At 49.0% G+C, this 17,535-nt stretch overlaps 1 protein-coding gene across 2 annotated transcripts; it reads right to left on the bottom strand.

Annotated features, from left to right (window-relative positions):
* Positions 1-298: 298 nt before the first annotated feature.
* Positions 299-16,453, bottom strand: EIF4E3 (eukaryotic translation initiation factor 4E family member 3). Of its 2 annotated transcripts, none has more exons than XM_083155979.1 (7): positions 16,390-16,453; positions 11,785-11,857; positions 8,484-8,578; positions 6,300-6,360; positions 5,373-5,439; positions 5,036-5,191; positions 299-831 (listed from the first exon to the last, which is right to left on the bottom strand). In XM_083155979.1, the coding sequence occupies exons 3-7, from the start codon at positions 8,507-8,509 to the stop codon at positions 785-787; spliced, it is 357 nt and encodes a 118-aa protein (XP_083012105.1). In that variant the 5' UTR covers positions 8,510-8,578; positions 11,785-11,857; positions 16,390-16,453; the 3' UTR covers positions 299-784. The 2 variants fall into 2 exon arrangements, with proteins under 2 accessions (XP_083012105.1, XP_083012103.1); XM_083155977.1 differs by lacking the exon at positions 16,390-16,453 and adding an exon at positions 15,403-15,636.
* Between the last annotated feature and the right edge of the window lie 1,082 nt (positions 16,454-17,535).

Raw genomic sequence — 17,535 nt, 5'->3', positions numbered from 1 at the left:
GTGCAATACCGTTCGTTCAAGATCAGATCATCTTGTTAAATAAAAATTACAGTGCAGTGATCTGTCTGGGGAGAATTAAAGTACGCCAGAGCATGGTAGGAATGTGGGGGGGCATATTCGTACATCATTTAGGAGACCGAGGTCTGTACTAGTAGAGTATAGCGTATTACTGCAATGACACACCATGAAACAAGGTTATATAAAAACAGTGCAGAGTGACTGAACCAACCAGCACCGCATAAATGCATCCATTCCTTATTTTTCAGACACATCGGGAAGAGGAGGGGGGGGGGGGGTGTCTTCCCGAGCAGCCATTACTAAAGACACGAGACAGCATTACAAACTTTACAGAGTTAGCCCTGAGTCACTGAACAGATTCGCTTCTGTAAAGAGTCACAGATTAAAAGAGGGCAGCACTATTTGATCCTCAAGCAGCGAAGCCGTTGTACAATTTCAAAACGGGGGGGGGGGGGGGGGGGGGGGGGGGAGGGAGGGAATTTGGCAGAATCAATGTCCAGGAAGCAGGAAAACGTATCAGAGTATGGAAATGACCAATCGGGTGGAAGGGGAGGGGGGGGGGGGGATGGGGCAGAAAATTAAAAAGTATCTCTAATATTGACAAGTGAAGTTCAGCAAAGAAAAAAAATCCCGTGCCTGGCCTTCCTCCTGTTGAGACCGTACTACCCTTATTCTACTGTGGAGACCAGAAACACCGCATCTGTGGCAAAACCCATCTGGAAGTTACAGGGTTAAGAAGAGAATAGAAAGCAGCTGAAGACCTCTGCTAGTGCCGTGATCGTCCACCTTCGAACGCGTGATGCTCTTCGTGCGCTGCAAGAGGAAGAGGAGGTTGGGTCAGTATCCGTTGTACATTATACAGCTCAGCCGCAAAGACTTCATAAACTCCAAACTTATGTGCCCAGAGGAAGTGTCCGCTCCTCTAAGCTTGGATTCAGCTTTCACAATGGACAATACTTTTACAAGGCGCAAACAATCATGTGATATAAACCAAAAGCCTCTTTGGCCAAACTGTAGGAATGAGCGGCTGCAGAAATAGCCTAGTTCCAGCATGGGAGCCAAGAGGCGCACTGCAACGGATCTATTCTAGAACAGACATTTGAAGACTATCCAATTAGACTGAAATACAGCCGAGCCCATTACACGTCAGGAAGGAGATGAAATCTAAGTGCAGACTGGACTGCAAGGGAAGACTAATAAAATGTCTGCTTTGTAAATAGGATGGACCCTGGTGCATCAGTCACAGGGCAGGCCAAAATTACACACACACACACACACACACACACACTATATATATTACATACACTGTACGGGGCAGTACGGATGGTGTCCAAACCATGGCCCTCCAGCTGTTGTGAAATGACAAGTCCTATCATTCCTAGCCACAGTTTTGCTATTAGGGAATGCTGGGATGTGTAGTTTTACAACAGCTGGAGGGCCACAGATTGGACATGCCTGGAGTAATGGTTAGCATTTCTGCCTCACAGCACTGAGGTCATGGGTTAAATTCCCACCATTGGCATAACTGTGTGGAGTTTGTATATTCTCCCTGTTTCTTGCATGGATTTCCTCCGGGTACTCCGGTTTCCTCCCACAATCCAGTAATATACTGGTAGGCTAATTGGCTCCCAACAAAATGTAACCTAGAATGTCTGTGTGTGTGTGTGCGTGTACATGTGGTAGGGAATATAGATTGTAAGCTCCACTGGGGCAGGGACTGATGTGAATGTTCAATTATTCTCTGTACAGCGCTGCGGAATCTGTGTGCGCTATATAAGAAACTGGTAATAAATAATACACACACTCCATTTTCATGGGGCACATGTTTGCGTGCAGGGCCGTCTGAGCTTCTTTGGCTAGACCCCTTCAGGGCATCGCTACTGAACATTTTTCTTTGCATTTGTTTTTATTTGTATATTTTTCACTTTTGTATATTTTTTACTTTTGACTGTACTGGTTTGGGGGGAGCCCCAGAGTTTAGGGGACACTAGGATTTAACAGTGGGGCCGATTCATAGGTCACACACAATAAAAAGAAGGGGGTATATTAGTTATAAATAATTATAATTAAAAAAATCCATAGAAATTTAATAAACATGTAAAAAGTAATACATATTAACGCATGCTGTATTAGTTAAAAATAAGAGTAAAACAGGAATTCATAGGTGCATTTTGAGGGTATAGTCACCCGTGACCTCCGATCCTGCCTTGTCCAAGATGTAGATGCCTCAAATGATATGCCACAGGTGGCCATGGGCAACTCCATCCATTATCAGTGTCACCCAGGCACTGCTATCTTGGCCGACTATGACAGAGCCCAACCTAATTTATGCCATCATTGGGTTTGTGCACCAGAAATCTACCCTCAATTATCTGACAAATGTGAGACCGGCATATCCAGCTCCTGCCACCTCACCAGAGGGAGACGCCACCTCGCCACTCATTTGAGGCATCCTTATCTCGTTGGTACCAACAGACTGTCGGACACCCCTAAAAACTATTATTATCCTTGGACTCTAATTGCACATTGGACAAACCAGGATCGGAGGTCACGGGTGACTATACACTCAAAATGCACCTATGAATTAAGATGTTTTACTCTTATTTTTAACTAATACAGCATGCTTTATATGTATTACTTTTTACGCTTGTTAAATTTATATGGATTTTTTTAATTACTATTAATTAGTTGTTTATTACTTACCACCTTCTTTCTATTGTTTTTCTGTTTAAAGGGCTTGACACCCCTTCTAAATTGCTGCTGCTTGAGTAAAACTGCTCACTCCTAAAAGCACCCTACTGAAATCTTGATATCAAACCGGAATCAGAGATCAGGCAGATCATTTGCAGCCACGATTTCTCATGCATAAATAAGCAAAATGCCAGTGTAAGCATTCCCCTTACACACTACCGTGCCAGACTCCGCTAGCCTTGCGACACCCACTCTGCATATCTGAGCAATGCTCAAGTGCCCTGGTGGATCTCTCCACCAGCGAGATGTTGCATGAAATCGCAAAATCAAACCATCATGGGCTTGTTCCGACACAGCTGTGATCTAAGACTTTAGACCACCGCCCAGTATCTCATAAATGGCCGCCTTTTTCTCCAGCACTGTTCCAGTACATCCCCGCCAGCAGCAGCAACTCAGCATATGGCACTGGGAGAAGGAATCCGCAGCGGAGTGCAGTAACACCCCCCTCGTCCCGGCCTGTGGTAAGACGTTATTTTGTTATATAGCACCTGGAAGTTGTAGTTATCACAGTGTGCCCTGGCTGGGGAGGAAGGGGAATGCATATATGTATTGATGTATGCAGTGTATGGTTGCATGTATGAGTGAGGCATTATGGGGACAGTGTACCGCGTGTGTGTGTGTATAGGGATGGAAGCTAATATTTACTACCCTATCTGCCTTTGTTCACCATCACTGCATTCCTTCAAATGTGTCAGGGTACCTGTGAGTCTCCCCTCCCTTACTCACTTAGTCTCTCTATCCCCTCCCTGCCATCCAGTATCTATTTCCTCACCAACACCCCACTCTACTCTATCCCCTCCCTACCACCCTGCAGATGCCTATCCCCTCCCTACTGCCCCGCACCTGCCTATCCCTTCCCTACCGTCCTGCGCATCCCCTCCCTACTGCCCCGTGCCTGCCTATCCCCTCCCTACTGCCCCGTGCCTGCCTATCCCCTCCCTACCGTCCTGCGCATCCCCTCCCTACTGCCCTGCGCCTGCCTATCCCCTGCCTACAACCCCTCACCTCCCTACCACCCTGCGCCTGCCTATATCCCCTACCACCCGCCCCTCGTCTGCCTATCCCCTCCCTACTGGCCCTACGCCTCGCCATCCCCTCCCTACTGGCCCTGCGCCTCGCCATCCCCTCCCTACTGGCCCTGCGCCTCGCCATCCCCTCCCTACTGGCCCTGCGCCTCGCCATCCCCTCCCTACTGGCCCTGCGCCTCGCCATCCCCTCCCTACCGCCCATTCCCTCCCTACCGCCCCTTGCCTGCCTACTGCCCATCCCCTCCCTACCAACCCTCTCTAACCGCCCCTCCATCCCCTGCCCACCGGCCCTGCGCCTCTCCATCCTCTCCTTACTGGCCATTCCCTCCCTACCAGCTCTTCCCCTCCCTACCGGCCCTGCGCCTCCCCATCCCCTCCCTCCCGGCCCTGCGCCTCCCCATCCCCTCCCTACCGGCCCTGCGCCTCCCCATCCCCTCCCTACCGGCCCTGCGCCTCCCCATCCCCTCCCTACCGGCCCTGCGCCTCCCCATCCCCTCCCTACCGGCCCTGCGCCTCCCCATCCCCTCCCTACCAGCCCTGCGCCTCCCCATCCCCTCCCTACCAGCCCTGCGCCTCCCCATCCCCTCCCTACCAGCCCTGCGCCTCCCCATCCCCTCCTCACTGTCCTGGCCTGCAGTAAGACGCTATTTTGTGATACAGCACTCGGAGTAGTGGTTGCCTGGAGTCCCTCTAGTAATCACTAGTTGTAGTGATCATTGTCACTGCATTTCCTTCCCTACCCACCCTGCTTCTATCACTCTGCCCTCTTTACCGCCATGCGCTTCTCTATCCCCTCCCTACTGCTCTGCATCTCTGTCCCCTTCCTACCACCCTACTCCTCTCTAACCCCACCACCCTGTGCCGCTCTATCCCCTCCCTACTGCCATGTCTTGCCTCTCCACCATCCTGTATCTCTAGCCCCTCTAGAAACTATGACTTGTATTATTCCACATTTTTTTATACATTTATGGGATACATATATAACAGCCTAAGCATCTTTCTCCTGCATGACCGGGAAAGTAGGTAAGTAGTGGTGTGGGACAGTCAGAATCCCAGGCTGTTTTCGGCCGATCCGACATTAGCTCCACAGCCGGAAGACCAGCACCTTTCTGTATCCCCCCTCCCCCAATCAAGACTCATCCACTGGTTGAATGGGAGCGAGCATGGAACGGACACAACGGATCACCTCATGCACATAGCACCAACATAAACACACGTGACAAGGGACGATCACTTACGCTTATAAAATACAGCTTTAAAGGATGTGCTTGGCAGAAGTTCATAGATTTTCTCCATTACTTTTGCTTCACCAACTACAGAGGCATTTCCATTCCAGACCTGTACCACATCTTCCCGATCACGGACACTCACGCTGACCCCGATCACTTCATCCTCTAGCAGTCCAGGCAGGGAAAGGGAAAGGGAGAGGGAGAGGAAGGGGGGGGGGGGGGGGGAATAATAACAAAAAGAAGTTAAAGGAAGAAGAAATCACAACACAAAGTACAGGCAGCTTTTTATCATCAATTAAAAAAAAAAAAAAAAAAAAAAAAGTGTTGGAATTGTATATTTATTTACCGACAGCACAGTGGTCTGTAAACTGTTCACCGATCGTAGCTAACAATAACTCTTTCCACACCAGGACCTGTTAAAGAAAGAGAGAATTTTTTTTTTTTAAACCCTCATGACAATAAAAATACAAAATAGAAAGAAAAAACAAACTAAACCATTTTCCACAATAGTCAGTATCCAACTAGCCGCGGTAACGACCTGGTACATTCTATAAAATGATAGCTATAAACCAATTGGCTTCATAAATAAACCCCTTACTCCTGTATCCCAGCCAGTGAGCTAATGCAGTGTGTACAGAACCCAAACCCATATAGGGGAAGCAGCTTTACCAATCAATACCGTCCAATGAAAATGTCACCACAAACACTACAGACTGTGACATCAGCAATATCTCCCACCCCCCTCTGATCACACAACTGGACCACCGGCTGCACAAAGTGAATATGAGTGCAGCACCGAATGCCACAAGAACTAGGTGGCTGAGAACGCCTGGAGGTCACCATCAGCCATATAGGCAACTGATGGCCAAATATTTAATCAGCTACCAAGCTGGCAAGTTTAGTCACTTTTGTGCTCACTGCCCCTCTGAGCTGGTGACACTATACATTATATCCTGCCATACTGGTACACTCTGCAATCTGCAAATATAATTGTCTGAACGTACGGTCATTCATTGAACTGGCCCATTGGATGTCGGACATTACAACGGTTGTGCTTCCCTTTCTGGTCCGCCCAGTGCCTTACCAGCGCGGGCATTAGCTTGCGCCTGCAGGCTTTATACATACTAAGCCTCGAGCGAGAGTCTCCACCCGCACGAACGCTCAGCGCAACATCCCGCAGATTCCAATGCAGAGAACAGCTCTCTCGTGTACCATTTCCTCCCCCGATTCCTCATAAATCTCAGGCATGTATGCGATACCGTGTATGGCGTACCGTGCTATCCTTTGGGACTTTCATTTTCCACACCCCACCTTTAGCATTGCTCTCTTCTTCCCTGAAATAAAGATTTTGCAAATGAAGACACTGTTGTATAAAACCGCTTCGGAGTGTGGGCCAGATGCCACAAAAATCGAAAAGCGATCAAGTGGAGAGTGATAAAACGCCAGCTCCTAAATGCCACGTTACTGGGTTGAAAAAAAAATGAGTAAGGAGCCAATTGGCTGGTTGTTTATCACGCTCCACTTGATCACTTTTTGAAGCTTGATCCATCTGGCCCCTGTGTCTTTAACAATGCGTCCGCCAACACATCTGCAGTACATGCTCAGGGCCGTCTTGCCAACACAAAACTAGGTTAGTCAGTCAATTGGGATGTCGGCGTCCTGTGCACAGGTGATGCTCTCTCCAAAGCTTAGTATATACAGAACCTAAACCTCATTCCAGTCTTTGCTAAACTCCCCCAATCTTTTATAGGGGGTCTATTTATCAATCACTGGGGCAAATGTATTAAGCCTGGCAAAGAGATAAAGTGGAAGGAGATAATGCAGCAGCCAATCATCTCCCAACTGTCATATTTCAAACACAGCTGATTGGCCGGTGCGTTATCTCCTTCCACTTTATCTTCAGTTTCTCTCTTCTACAGGCTTAATACATCTGACCCAATATTTGATGCGTGTTTTCAGGTGATACCTGCAAATATTAAGTATCCCCCTAGTGTGCAGTTGGGCACACATTAGAAGATTACTGCAAACGATATTTTCACGCATATCTGTTAATTTGTATGCACTATATCATTAAGCGTGCACGCTCCCGCGGGTCGTTCAAGTGCCCCTTATTTCCGCTATACACGCCGTCAAACCCTGACTATACCGTCACCAGCATGCTCCTGGATGTGGCCGATGAACGTTTTGTCCAGGAGACCCAGCCAGTTCAAGGGAAATAGCAATATTGCATCGTTGGCACTGTTAATGATTGCCGCAGCGATCTGTAGCCCATAGGTTTCTATAGGGTATGCAATGCGGGCAGATTTACAAAAGTCTGGCATGTGAAGCATTCCAGAGATTGTCCGCCCCCCCCCCCCCATCCTCCAAATGTGGCATTGCGCGGACGTAGCCTTTTGCAGAAATCACCAGGAGCAGGTTTCTCCAAAAGCCTCCCGCGTAATGGTCACTGCACAAGCATGGCCAATAGACTCTGCATGTGGAGGAGTCCCATTAGAGGAGTGAAGGGACTGCTGTTGCGATTGGTCCAGGCTGCACTGCAGATATGATAGATAGATAGATAGATAGATAGATAGATAGATAGACCTCTTCATTTGCTACTTCATTATTTTGCAATCAAATTACTAATCCCAAATGATGCAAAAATGCACGGAAGAGTATGCAATCTGTGTACAGCTGATATCGTCGGCCATATACAGCCTTAAAAAAAATAAAAAAAAAATTCTGAATACCGTACAATAGCTGTATAGCCCACCAATGCTGAATACATATGGAAGTTTTGGGTATAAATATTCCGTCACAGAACTCCTACCAATCATGGAGCACATAATACCCCTTTCACATTCGCACACCCGGGAATGTACCCTTTCACACTGGCCACCCTACATGGAATGAAGTCGGGCGGGTGGCGTCATCTGGAGGCTTGGCCGGGTGGCGCTGGGAGGTGTCAGCACCTCCCAGCGGCGCATTTTCACTGCAGTGAACGGGATCTGGGTCACGCTGACTCGGAATACCCGTTCACACTGACCGGATCCCATGTTAATTCTGGGTTCTACCCAGGTCAGGGGCTATTCCTCCAAGACCCTTTCACATTGAGCTAAATCCCGGGTTGATGCGCGTTCATATGCAAAAACCTGGGATATTTTTGCAAATGTGAAAGGGGTATTAGTTGCAGCCGTATCTTGCCGCATGGTGAAATTTCACCTATGGTGTCCAGTGTCAAGGGTTATTCCCCGCATGTTGCCAGCTCATAGCTGAAGCGCTAACACTTCCTAGCTCCCTTTAACTGCCTGCTGATCCGATTGCTAATTCTGCTGTCCAATCTAAAGCTTTACTTACAGGAATTAAAAAAAAAACAAAACAAAAAACTAAGCACTTTAATCTCCTCTACCCAGTAACTGCAATTCTACATTATTCATTCTTTCAGTGATAGCAAGGACTCCACAGATGTAGAACTTACCACAATGGTTTCCTCTCCCCCCTCATTAAGTGGTAGCTACATCTTAGAGGTAGATTGTTCACAGGCGGGATATTGTTATATACACTCCAGAAACGCTGTAAGAGAGCAGCAGCAACCAGAAGTCAGTTGGGGAATGCAATAATACAGGTTATAATCATCATTATTATTTTTTGATGGAACATTTGGTGATCCCATTTTGGAGTAGTCTTAAAATCTTTCAAGATATTTTAAATAGAACCTGTTCCAAAATACTGCTTCCAATAACACAAGGAGCAATCTTACCAGTTATTGGCTGATCACATCCCCATAGTAATCTCCTAGCCCCCCTCTTCACCCTCCTCCTCTCCCCCCATACTTGTCACTCCCTTTTCCCTTGTGCTAGAGCGGTACCGCCAGGCGCTCAGTGTATGCATGAGAAACAATTCATAAAAATAGTATTTATTACAAATCAATTACTAATTGTCAGACAACATTAATAATAATTGCATGCATGCAGATATCAAACAAACAAATAAATATAAAAAAAGAAGTGGATAATAAAAAACGAAACAATAAAAGCCTAGGATTGATAAAATACTATTATACCGCCCACGGGTAACTGTTAGCCAGTGGGCACTTGCGAGTGATTCCCTGACACAGATGTATTCAGTCCTCCAATTGGAGTTTAAGCATAGTATTGCTGGAGGTGAAATTTACTCACACAGAGAGGGGGTGTCCAAACTTTTTGCGACGAGGGCCAGATTTGGTGAAGTGTAAATATGTGTGGGCCGACCATTCAGCATGACATTCTTTGAATCATTAATCACATCAGAATGGTCCCCCACTCTGCCCCCATTCACTCTGTCTCCCAGCCTGCCCCTTCACTGTATTTCCCCCAGCCTGCCCCCATTCACTGTATGTCCCCCAGCCTCCCCCTCCTTCACTGTATGTCCCCCAATCTGCACCCATTCACTCTGTCCCTCAGCCTGTCCTCTTCTCTTAATGTCCATCAGTGCCTCCATTCATTGTATGTCCCCAAGCCTGACCCTCCTTCACTGTATGTCCCCCAATCTGCACCCATTCACTCTGTCCCTCAGCCTGTCCTCTTCTCTTAATGTCCATCAGTGCCTCCATTCATTGTACGTCCCCAAGCCTGACCCTCCTTCACTGTATGTCCCCCAATCTGCACCCATTCACTCTGTCCCTCAGCCTGTCCTCTTCTCTAAATGTCCATCAGTGCCTCCATTCATTGTATGTCCCCAAGCCTGACCCTCCACTGTATGACTCCCATTCACTATGTACCCAACTCTGCCCCCATTCACTGTATGTCCCCCAGCCTGCCCCTGCTCCCCCTTCTCTGAATGGCCATCACTGTATGTCCCCCACTCTGCCCCCTCCCTTCTCTGTATGTTTCCCAGCCAGAGGACGGAGAGGCAAAGCAGACACTGCAAGGACAGAAGATGCTTGGGCTCCCGCTGCCGCCCTCCTCCTCTCTGCATGTTACGGGAGCAAGCTTCCCCCTTGCTGCACCCCTCCCCAAACACTGCTGTCACTGTGATTGTGAAGTAGGGTAATATACGATTGCAGCAGCAGGGGTAGGACACCAAACACATCTGACTGTGGCGGCCAGCACCTCCTCACTGCAGCAGACAGCAAGGTAAAGGCACGCCGGGGCCCCACCTTTAGTGTCCTGTGCTTCCCACATCGGATTCTCTGCCCGCTGGAGGTTGCGGGCCACTTGAAATGACAGAACGGGCCGCAATTGGCCCCCGGGCCTGACTTTGGACATGCCTGCCTTAAGAAGTACCGCTCTCTCTCTCTTTTTGCTTCTGGAGAGCGGCACCCCTTCACCGTAGTGGCCACTGCACACAACATCTATCCCTAGTGCTGTTGATTTATCTGTCCAAACCTTTTCCCTTGTGCCCCTGAAGTGTTCCTGTGACTCGATCGCCAACCTTTGGCCCCAGGTAAGCAGTGTTAATTATTATTGATTGATGTGGTTTGGTTTGATAATGTGCCTTACTATAGTGTTATTCGTTTTACAAGGCTTTAGAAAATGTGTAAACGCTCATCAGTGTGGAGACTTAGCTTTGACTCTTTATATTTTCAGTTTACAACCACTTTGTGTTCTTGTTAGACTGACCTATACCACTACTGTCATCCTCTTAAGCCGCAACAAATATATTTTGTGTATTAAGCCTGGTAAAGTGGAAGGTGATAACACACCAGCCAATCATCTCCTGTCATTTTTCGAACAGAGATGATTGGCTGGTCCCTTTATCACCTGTCACTACATAACTTTGCCAGGTTTAATACATCTGCACTAGTCTCTTCTGTTCTAAGTTTCCTGAATATGCTACTGCCCTTTTCGGTCATGGACAGAATACCACCAGAGATTGGACCAAGCGGGGTCATTCGAATTCCATTGATCCCCCCACGTGTTCACACGGGGGACCGATGGTAAGCATCTGCGCATATTCTCATATGAACATGGGCACGGAAGCACCGGCAGGGCTTCCATGCAGGCGCCCTCGCCGACCTGCCCAATCTGCGCGGCGCTCACACGGGGCGGGGGGGGGGGGGGGGGACAGGGAGGATGGGAGTGGCAATGGGGCATGGGAACACCCAGCGTTTCATGGTCGACCCCATGGAAACGCGGGTGGGACACCTGTTTTTGTCCAAGAGCCCGCAAATATAGGTCAGTCTCCACTGACTTATTTTTGCGAGCCTAGGAAAAATATTCGACGGTTGCGACCATCAAATGATTTTTCCTGCTCCTCCCCTTTTTGAGGGGATGCATTTTTAAAACCCATCCCTTTGCATGGTTGCGAGGGGATACGCTGGCGTGGGGACGTGTATTCGTGGGGGCAGTCTCTCTTGGACCCTGTAAGCTGCAAACTTCGCAGCCTACCAAGTAAACCAGAATGAGGGCCCAAGCCTAATTACAAGGAAAATAAATTCAGGAATCTCGGCTAGGTTTCACTGTAGCGCATATGCACTGTAGATACAAAACTCAGCAATCCTCAAATAGCCACCAGCAGGCCATGTTTTATGGATTGCTTTGATCATACACAGGGTATTTGATCTATTTTGCTTGGTCATTTATTATCCCACATACAGAAATCCAGACAGCTAAAAAAAAAAAAAAATCATATCGACCTTTTGACCGTGTAGATCTATCACCCGGATACAGGTATACATTAAGGGGGGGGGATTTAATGGTTTTACCAAAAAAAATGCCGCTTGTATAGCCAGATGCACCTAGATTGTGGTGCTGATCTAAAATCTGTTTGATGGTGGGTTTTGTAACAAGCAATTGTACCTGTATCGTTTGAACGGTGTAAATCTTCTTCAGGTTGGATTCACATTCTGCTGCAGTTGTTCCTGGGAGAGATCTGCATGGAAACAAATCAATTGTTTGATAAAAAATATATTAACGCACATGTATATAGAAATCTAGCTTCATTACAGCTGATGTATTGTACCTGCCTAATGCCAGGTACAATACATCATCTACGGAATGTGTATATAAATAATTGCATGCAATTAGCCGTCCTCTCCACAGGACATAAAGCAACAATGTCACGTCAGCGGTGACAGTCCTTCAGCCTACTAAAGTCACTTTATACCAACCTCCCAGATTTAATAACTGGGCATAAACATTGCGTAAACAAGGCTCCGTATACTAAAGAGGGCAGACACCAGGACGTGCTCACTGTAAAATAAGGCCAGGAATAGAGAGCAAAGGCTGTAATTTCAAGATGACTGAGAAATAATTGCAGCGGAGGTAATCAGGCCAACAAGCAGTCAGGGGCAGTGAGCTGCTGTATAGGAAAAGTATTCACCCTGAAATCAAGACAATGGGTCCACTTTCAGAATCAGGTTATTGCCAGGTGTATCAATACAAGATGCATAATACACAGGAATTTGTTTCTGATAACTACCGCTCGCTGTGACAGATTAGTTAATGTTTGGTTGGGGATGTGTGAGGGCTACGCTAGTGAGGAATTGACTAGGATGGCCGCTTGGGGGAAAAAACAGTTTCTGTATCTAGTAGTCCTTAAGCTGAACGGTCTGCCAGACGGTAGCCTCCGGAACAGGTCATGTGCAGTGTGGGACTTGTCCTCGATGATCCTACCAGCTCGTTTCAGGACTGCGACATGATAGATGTTCTCAAATGCAGGGAGATTTGTGCCTATGATTTTCTCTGCTGTATTCACGATGCGTTGTAGTCTATGTCCGTCATGAGCTGAGGCCGAACCAGACTATGATTGGATGATCGCCACCCCCATTTCAAACATCTCCAGTTTCTGACCCTGAGGTTCTCAGTTCCTCAAGACCCTTGTCTGGGTATGCTCCTTCACTCTTCCCCCCCAGCCCGACACGCAGTCCCTCTTCCTAAAGGGATGCTTCTACCTCCAATAACTTGAAGACCAGGCCCTCTCACCCAGGAAGCCTGTAAAAATGCTTTTTTATACAGTCTCATCTTGCAGATAACTCCTCTATGGCCTTCTGAATTCCTTACCGTGCCTCTCTTCACCTATACTACAGGGTCCTACACACGTAGAGATTTTGCTGAGCGATCTGTCAGGGACATTGTTCTCCGGTGAGAACACTGGCTCTGACCAGCGATGTAACCAGATTTATCCAGCATGCTTCAATATTAATCGCTAGGTAATAGCGAGACCTGGGGCAACGCATCGCTATCACTATGGCCCATATACACAGAGCGATGTAGAGGCATTTCCTAGTCAAATTAAGTCAGATGGCTTATAAAATCCCCATGTGTAAGCCGCATTAGCCATGCTGCCCACAGTATGCTCCACTCTACCCATGTCAGTCCCTCCACTGGCTCCACTCCCCTCAGAGACTCAGCAGCTTTATAAATGAATGTTAGACAAGTCATTCAGCTTGTGTTACCGAGAAAACTTTGATCTTCTCCATTAGAGTCTACCCTTGCTAAAGTGGATGGGTCATATGGTCAACACAATCATGGTCGACATAGCTGAAGGTGTGTACACACTGGGCATTCTTGCATTTTGGGTGGCTTTTGAGCCTAAAGCAGCTCAAACTGCGAAACAGAGTTGCTTTCAGCTCAAAATCGACTAGTGTGTATGGACCTTCAGCCGACATGGTCAAAATGTCGACACAAGCAATACATTGACTTGCGAAAAGGTGTCCATCCCCTTACTTCGCTTGCCGTGCTTTGGGCATGGTGCCTCACTACGCTTGGCACACAATTGGATGGTACAGTGTGAAAAAGTTATAAAAATAAATAAATCAGGTCAACCTTAATTACGTCAACCTGCCAACCTCATCCTGCTGAAGTCTCGGCCAGGGATCAGAAAGCATGCTGTATTCCCTGGAACTACAGTGAATAATCATAGGTCAAATGTGTCTGCCATAGGCCAATACGAGTTTCACTGGTGGCCCTATACTTTATCTCTCTATGGTTTGATACATTTCCTCCGGCAGTCTATAGCAGGTGAAGGCACCACCTTACCTTCCTGTACTGCAATTAGAGAATGCGCGTTGTGAGCGGATTACAAAGGTTCCAGGGGCAATAATTGCACCTAGATACAATATATACTTGGGGAGGGGGGGGGGGGGGGGGGGGTGTTTCCAGGAACAATAATCGCAGCTAGATACAATATATGCTTCAGGGGCAATAGTCGCAGCTAGATAAAATATACACTTGGGGGAGGGGGTTCCAGGGGCAATAATCACAGCTGAAGACAATATATACTTAGGGGAAGGGGGTTCCAGGGCCAATAATTGCAGCTAGATACAATATATACTTGGGGAGGGGGGTTCCAGGGGCAGTAATTATATATACTTGGGGGAAGGGGGTTCCAGGGGTAGTAATTGCAGCTAGATACAATATATACTTGGGGGAGGGGGGTTCCAGGGGCAGTAATTGCAGCTGGATAAAATATACACTTGGGGGGGGTTCCAGGAACAATAATTGCAGCTAGATACAATATATGCTTCAGGGGCAATAGTCACAGCTAGATACAATATACACTTGGGGGGGGGGAAGGGGGTTCCAGGGGCAATAATCACAGCTAGATACAATATATACTTGGGGGAGGGGGGTTCCAGGGGCAGTAATTGCAGCTGGATACAATATACACTGGGGGGGGGGGGGGGGGGGGGGGAGGGTTCCAGAAACAATAATCGCAACTAGATACAATATACACTTGGGGGGGGGGGGTTTCCAGGAACAATAATTGCAGCTAGATACAATATATGCTTCAGGGGCAATAGTCGCAGCTAGATACAATATACACTTGGGGGGGAAGGGGGTTCCAGGGGCAATAATCACAGCTAGATACAATATATACTTGGGGGAGGGGGGTTCCAGGGGCAGTAATTGCAGCTAGATACAATATATACTTGGGGGAGGGGGGTTCCAGGGGCAGTAATTGCAGCTAGATACAATATATACTTGGGGGAGGGGGGTTCCAGGGGCAGTAATTGCAGCTAGATACAATATATACTTGGGGGAGGGGGGTTCCAGGGGCAGTAATTGCAGCTAGATGCAATATACACTTGGGGGGGAGGGGGGAGGGGGGTTCCACGGGTAATAATCGCAGCTAGACTGCACATAGAGAGGGGGGTCCATGAGAAATACCCTAAATAGAGAGAACGTGTAACAGAATCAGGGGTGGGCTTCTAGACCATTACCCCCACTGCAGAGCTTGTAACAGGCCAGTAGCACCAGTGGGGGCGCTCCTGGGTGACAGACCCCGGGGGGAAGGGGGACGAGGCTATTATTAGGAGGAGACAGGGCTGCAGGGTTTAGGGCTTTAGGTAAGGGCACCCCATACAGCGGGCGGCGGCTGGAAGCCGTCCAGACAGGAGCCCCAGCCCGCAGCCGCTTCCTCCCGGTGTCCCCGGATACCCTCCGCCCGCTATACTCGGCGTCCTCTACCGATACCTGTCAAGCCAGAAGGTCCAGGGCGAATTCAGGGGAATGCCGTCCGTGTCCGGCTCCGGCGGCAGCTCCAGGCTTTCCAGCTCGGTCTGGTGGTTGAGCTGTAGCTGTTCGTCGTTGCTGGGCTTGAGCCGCCGGTCCGGACCTGCGGGGAGCGCCATCTTCCTGTGGACGCGCTGCCTGAGCTCCGCCCCCGCTAGTGTCGTCATCACCGCTGCTGACTCACTCACCTGACGCGGCGGCGCACGGCTCCTGCTGCTATAGCAACAGGAGACCCCGTGACGTCACTCATTGGCTGACGTCATTCTCTGAGTTCTACTAGGTCATTTCGTGAATCATGACGCCACCAGGGTCTTTATTTTATCCTTTTATCCAGATGTCATTGCTGCACACTGGGACTGGTCCTGCTCTCATAGGGAGATAAATCAACCTTTAGTCGCAGCTGCTTCTAGTTATTAATAAGGTGAGGCACATGCTGGCCCACATGCATAGGGTTACCATACTATGGGACCCATTTACCATAGGATCACAATATGCAATCCGATCCCATTAGCGGGAAGTATGTCCCTACGACATGTCAGAATGGAACCCGTACCTACAATCTGCTTTGTGCATTTGCAGTTGGTGTAGTTCTGTAATACCCCTTTTACACCAAAAACCCTGGTCGGACCCTGGTCTTTGAATGCTGGAGTATCCAGGGTCTGACCCTGCTTTATACCCCATTTACACAGCACTTTGACCTGGGTCGGACCTGGGTCTGCACCATTTACACTGAACCTGGGTCAGCCCTGCCTTAAATAATATTTTATATATATATTTATAGAAAAATATATATATATATATATATATCAGGGCTGACCCAGGTTAAGTGTTTTTTTTTTTTTTTTTTTTAAGGTGCTGGGGGTGCCGGAGGGTACCTGTCCTGCCTGCTGTGCTTGGTGTACCTGGGGGTACCGGGGTGCTGGGGGGTGCAAGGGGTGCTGAAGGTACCTGTCCTGTCTGCGGTCGGATCTCAGCGGAGAAGATGATGTGCGCCGTTGCTGTACCACCCCCCCCCCTCCCCGGCAGACGGTCCCTGCGGCGTGCGGCGTATGGAGTGTCAGTGGCGGGGGTCCCTCTGGCGCATGGGAACTAGTACTAGTTCCTATGCGCTGGAGGGACCGCCGATACTGACACTCCATACGCCGCAGGGACCGGCTGCCGGATGCGGGGGGGGGGGGGTGATACAGCAGCGGCGCACATCATCTTCTCCGCTGAGATCCGACCGCAGGCAGGACAGGTACCCCCAGCACCCCCGTACCCCCAGCACAGCAGGCTGACAGGTACCCCCCTCTCCTCAGCAGCCGCAGGGACCCCCCTCCTCCCGCAGCAGCTGGGAACATCTTCCCCAGCGCTGCACGCTGTGGACCCGCTGCGGGTGCCTGCACCCGCAGCGGGACCATTTACACCGACATTTACACGGGTCCTATCCGTGTTCTACCCAGGTCAGGACCTGGGTAGAGGACCCGTGTAAATGGAAACGGATACCCCCCATTTACACCGCCGCGGATCCGGGTCTGACCCGCCGCTGACCCGGATTTTTCGGCGGTGTAAAAGGGGTATTAGTAGCTCAGGTACTTCCACGTCTTACGCTATGGAACTTACGTAGCATTACCTGCACCACCCTGGGTCCACTCCACCCTCCTGTGTCCACACCACCATCTATTACCCTATAGTAAAGTTGTGGCAAGCGGAGCAGAGCGAAACACTGAGCGTGAAGCGTGGAGAGCAAAGCAAGCCCACGAGGGGACAATGGTGCCATTATGAAAGCGGCTAACGTAACTGGCGTAAGCTGTGGCCGCAAAGATGAGGAAAACCCGTATCTCATATAGGCTACAATGGCTAGTGCCATCTCAGAATGGCAGTGGCCCCAAGACCTGATGTGATTCTGCCTGATATTAACCTCTTGAGTGGTGGGTTTTGCTGGGGCAGGAAAAACCTACTGGGGCAGGTTTGTCCTGCCCCAGCAAAACCCACCACAGATAGTGGGAAGCCGCCACCCCCACCCCCCCCCCCCCCCCCACCTCTGCTCCGGCGTTAGTACGCCGGAGCTAGCTCCCCTGCTGCCGCTAGCTCCCCTGCCGCCTGTCAGTCATG

This window comes from Crinia signifera, chromosome 8 (genome assembly GCF_055691185.1).
Source record: "Crinia signifera chromosome 8, ASM5569118v1, whole genome shotgun sequence".
NCBI classification, from domain to species: Eukaryota; Metazoa; Chordata; class Amphibia; order Anura; family Myobatrachidae; genus Crinia; species Crinia signifera.
This window is presented reverse-complemented; position numbering and strand designations above follow the sequence as displayed.